The 4,842-nt window shown below is 42.0% G+C and overlaps 1 protein-coding gene across 1 annotated transcript in view; it reads left to right on the top strand.

Moving 5' to 3' along the window:
- The window catches only part of LOC110313768 (A-kinase anchor protein 17B), a 42,080-nt gene extending 37,244 nt beyond the window's left edge, over positions 1-4,836 (top strand). The window contains 1 exon segment of the mRNA XM_029534521.1: positions 3,882-4,836. Within this exon segment, the coding sequence (XP_029390381.1) occupies positions 3,882-4,524 (643 nt within the window). The 3' untranslated portion in view covers positions 4,525-4,836.
- Positions 4,837-4,842: the final 6 nt, after the last annotated feature.

Here is a 4,842-nt window from a genome sequence, read left to right as displayed (position 1 = left end):
AGGGTCCCCAATGGAGGAGCTAGAGAAAGTACCCAAGGACCTGAAGGGGGCTGCAACCCTGTAGGTGCAACAACAATATGAACTAACCAGTACCTCCTGAGCCTGAGCTTGAGTCTCTAGCTGCATATGTAGCAGAAGATGGCCTAATCAGCATCATTGGGAAGAGAGGTCCCTTGGTCTTGTAAACTTTATATGACCCATCACAGGGGAAGGCCAGGACCAAGTAGTGGGAGTGGTTGTGTAGGGGAGCAGGGTCTGGGGTGGGGTATAGCGAACTTTCGGGATAGCATTTGAAATGTAAATAAAGAAAATAATAATAAATAAATTTTTAAAAAGACATAGACTAATAGACTGGCTACACAAAAATGACCCAAAAATTTGCTACTTAGAGGAAACCCACGTCAAGGACAAAGATAGACACTACCTCAGAGTGAAAGGCTGAATCAATTTTCCAAGCAAATGGTCCGAAGAAACTAGCTGGAGTAGCCATTCTAATATCGAATAAAATTGACTTCCAACCCAAAGTTATCAAAAAAAAAAAAAAAAAAAAAACAAGGAGGGGCACTTCATAATCATCAAAGGTAAAATCTACCAAGAGGAACTCTCAATTCTGAATTTCTTTGCTCCAAATGTAAAGGCAACCACATTCATTAAAGAAACTTTAGTAAAACTCGAGGCACACATTGCACCTCACACAATAATAGTGGGAGACTTCAACACACCACTCTTACCAATGGACAGATCCTAGAAACAGAAACTAAACAGAGACACATGGATACTAACAGAAGTTATGAATCAAATGGATTTATCAGATATCTATACAACATTTTATCCTAAAACAAAAGGATATGCCTTCTTCTCAACACCTCATGGTACCTCTTCCAAAACTGATCATATAATTTGTCACAAAACAGGCCTCCACAGATACAAAAATATTGCAATTATCCCATGCATCCTATATAAGATCACCAGGGACAAAGGCTGATCTTCAATAATATCATAAATAATAGAAAGGCAACATTCATGTGGAAACTGAACAATACTCTACTCAATGATTCCTTGGTCACTGATGAAATATAGAGAGAAATTAATGACTTTTTTAGAGTTTAATGAAAATGAAGCTACAACATATCCAATCTTATGGGATACAATGAAGGCAGTCTTACAAATAAAACTCATAGCCCTGAGTGCATCAAAAAAGAAACTAGAGAGAACATACACTAGCAGCCTGACAGCACATCTAGAAACTCTAGAATCAAAGGAAGGAAATTCACCTAAGAAGAGTAGACTGCAGGAAATATTCAAACTCAGGGTTGATTTCAACCAAGTGGAAACGAAAAGAACTATTCAACGAATCAACCAAACCAGGAGCTGGTTTTTTGAGAAAATCAAAAGGATAGATAAACCCTTAGCCAGACTAACTAGAGGGCACAGGGACAGTATCCTAATCAACAAAATCAGAAATGAAAAAGATCCTGAGCAAATCCAAAACATCATCAGATCCTAATAAAAAAGGCTATACTCAATAGAAAACCTGGATGAAATGAGCAACTTCATAGACAGATACCAGGTACCAAAGTTAAATCAGGATCAGATTAACGATCTAAACAGTTTCTGAAACAAAAAAAGCCCAGGACTAGGTGGATTTAGTGCAGAGTTCTATCAGACCTTCAAAGAAGACCTAATTCCAACTCTCCTCAAATTATTCCACAAAATAGAAACAGAAGGTACTCTACCCAATTCATTCTATGAAGCCACAATTACTCTGATACCTAAACCACTCAAAGATCCAATAAAGAAAGAGAACTTCAGACTAATTTCCATTATGAATATAGATGCAAAAATACACAATAAAATTCTCACAAACTGAATCTAAGAACACATCAATACTATCATCCATCATGATCAAATAGGCTTCATCTCTGGATGCAGGGATGGTTTAATATATGGAAATCCATCTACATAATCCACTATATAAATAAACTGAGGGAAAAGAACTGGCAGGCGTGCAAACCTGACAGCCAGGTGTCAGGAGGCAGCCACCAGGAAGCTCACAGGGCCTGCAGCAGGGCGAGGGGCGCTCGGGGCGTTGGCACAGGCGTGCGCGCCTGCGTCGCCTTCTCGGATGCAGCGAGGACGACTCTGTGTTGAGACCTGAGCCATTCAACAGCTGGCCTCTCCCATGGCAGTGGCAGAGAGCGACCAGAAGGGTTGATCGTTGACACTGCGGTGGCTGGAGGGAGGCGGAGGCGGGAGCGGTGGAGGTTCCGCTACCCCAGAGGAGCCAAGCGTGAAGTGTCCCTTGCTTAGGATGCCACAGCACAGTGCTCGCCATGAAGAGTTCCCATGAATCGTGGCCTTTGTGATATTTTCTTCTTTGACACATTTTCTGCATCAGGTTATGTTTGATACCACCAAACATTTCAGTGAAGGAGCTATACAGAGGAGGAATCAGGAAAGGCTAAAATTACAGGAGTTGGAGGAAGAGATGAAAAAAGAAAAGAAGAGAGAAGAGGAAGTAGCTGAAAGAAAAAGAAAAGATGAAGTAAGGAAAGCCCAAAAAAAGAGAAAGAAGGCCAAGGACAGGAGGCAAGCTCTGAAGGAAAGAGACAGACACCAGCAAAGAAAGGAAAAAGTGAAAACCAAGCCTGAGGCTAGTCAGGAGCTAGACTCTTCTGGAGAGTGGGAGGAGCGGAAGTACTTGCTGATTCGGAGGCGGGTTGAAGCTCTTCGGTTACTCCAGGTACTCCTGAAGAAAACTGCAGTTTGGATGAGAAAAGAGAAGAACCTCAAGCCTTGTCAAACACACATTAGCCTTCTCTTGAACTGTCTGGGATCCACACAGTGTAACCCACAGGAAGTTGATGTTATGAAGTCCGAAGCTCATCATACCCCAGGGACCACATTGAAATCACCAGAGGAACAAGAATTAAACACTCAGCATCTTCTAGATTGGGAAGAAATGCCAAGCTATCAGGCTTCCACACTTGATCTTAGTCAAAAGGCCGAGAAGCGATGCTATCAGGCTTCCGAGTCTGATAGTAAACAAAAACAAAAAGTCAAGAAAAGAACTAAGGCTCATTTACAGAAATCTTCACACACTCCTGGGGTGAAACAAATGAGATGGTCAGCTAAAAAAGAAGAAACGGGAAAAGCCTTAAGTGATGGGTGTGATTACAGTTCGGTCTCTGACCAGAATTCCTTGCAGAGTACAATGATTGCAGGTCAGTCCCCTGCAAAGGAAGACCACGCCAGTTCTAATGAATCCCATTCTTCTAGACAAGCTGTGATCAACCGTGGCAGGAAACAGAAGATCTATGAAACAGATGAATTTATCGACTATCTATTAAACTATTATCAGACCCCAGAGTATGCCCGATTCTGTCTTGAGGCAAGTCACCTAACAAGCACGTGTCAGTGGCAGAGAGATGTCTACGCTAAGGGGGATGGCTTTCAGGTCTATTTAAGAAAACAGGGGTACCACTCAAACAGTCTGAGTGAAGTGGAAAGCCTGCAAGGGCTAGAGCAGGAAGAAGAGCAGGACTGGCCGGAAGTGTATATGAATGATCCTGAGAGGAAGTCACAAAAGACAGGCAAGATCAACTATGCCAAAGAATTTACAAAGAAATTTAAAAAAACCATTACAAGGACATAGCAAGTGAAACTGATGAGCACCTGTCTCCAACTGATGGAGAGAGCTATCCTGTGGAAAAGATTCACAGTCACCGAATCAAGGATGCTCACCACACAAGGAAAAGCCCAGTTTCCTCATCATTACGGTCAGTAGATGCAGGTTTGCCATTGGCAGACTTCTTGGAGGAAATTAGTAGCGATTCTGAGTGCTTCAGTGAAAGTCTTAGCATGGACCAAGAGGAGGAAAGGTCTATGGCTGTCTATAATAGCTCCCCGGAAAAAAGACCTCTTGGTCCTGACAAAATCAGTACTTGCAAACAGAAAACGAGGTCGAGTGAGCAGACCTTGTGTTCAGAGTGGAAACATGACAGTGAGGGAAAGTACTCTAAACACAAAGTTAGGGCACCAGCTAAAAGGTCCAAGTCTGAACTAAGATACTCGTGGCTTGAGGAGGAATGTGATTCCATTAGAGTTGACAAGAACGTAAGCAAAACTAGGGGGAAACTAGCCCCCAAATACCTGCTTGATGAAGGCTACTACCACGAGTCCAGTTCCAGTGATGAATTAGAAACCACCACGAGGAAGAGGAGGAGACTTACTAGCAGTATGTTTGACCACAATGTGAAATACAGGCCCCTTCATATGCCATTAATGCCGCCAAAANGTGCTAGAGCATTCTATTTGGGATATTTCTCCAGGAAAAGGCAGAATCCATGGAAGTCAGAATATAACCAGGATGTAAGAAGGTTTAAAAGATATGAAAATTCTGAAGATTACATGCTTGATTCTGATAATTACTATGTCAGCCATNATGACAACCAGGAGNACATTGAGTATGGACGCTACTTAGGAGACAGCTACTCTGGNTCTTTGTATTTTAAAATGTTCTGACGGCCACNTTGATCAGGAACACCCTTATTTACAAGAAACAGTTGACGAGAAGAAAAACTTCAAACCAAATATAGCTATGTTGTTAGCAACCACAGTGCAAGAACTAGAAGAGGGTCAAGTGCAAAAGCTTGTTCCTCTTGCCAAAGTTCAAAGTNTGGATCAGAGTAACTGCAGGTATGTCAGCAAGCTTTGGAAATAGAAAACCTGTAGATTCCAAAGCTTGGTGAAACAATGTAATTGCAAAACTTCTTGATCCAAGGACAGATCTCACTTTAAGCTTTAATTTGGTGCCAGTAAAGGAGCAGATTAGCATTAAGA

The sequence above is a fragment of the Mus pahari genome, chromosome X (genome assembly GCF_900095145.1).
Source record: "Mus pahari chromosome X, PAHARI_EIJ_v1.1, whole genome shotgun sequence".
NCBI lineage: Eukaryota > Metazoa > Chordata > Mammalia > Rodentia > Muridae > Mus > Mus pahari.
This window is presented reverse-complemented; position numbering and strand designations above follow the sequence as displayed.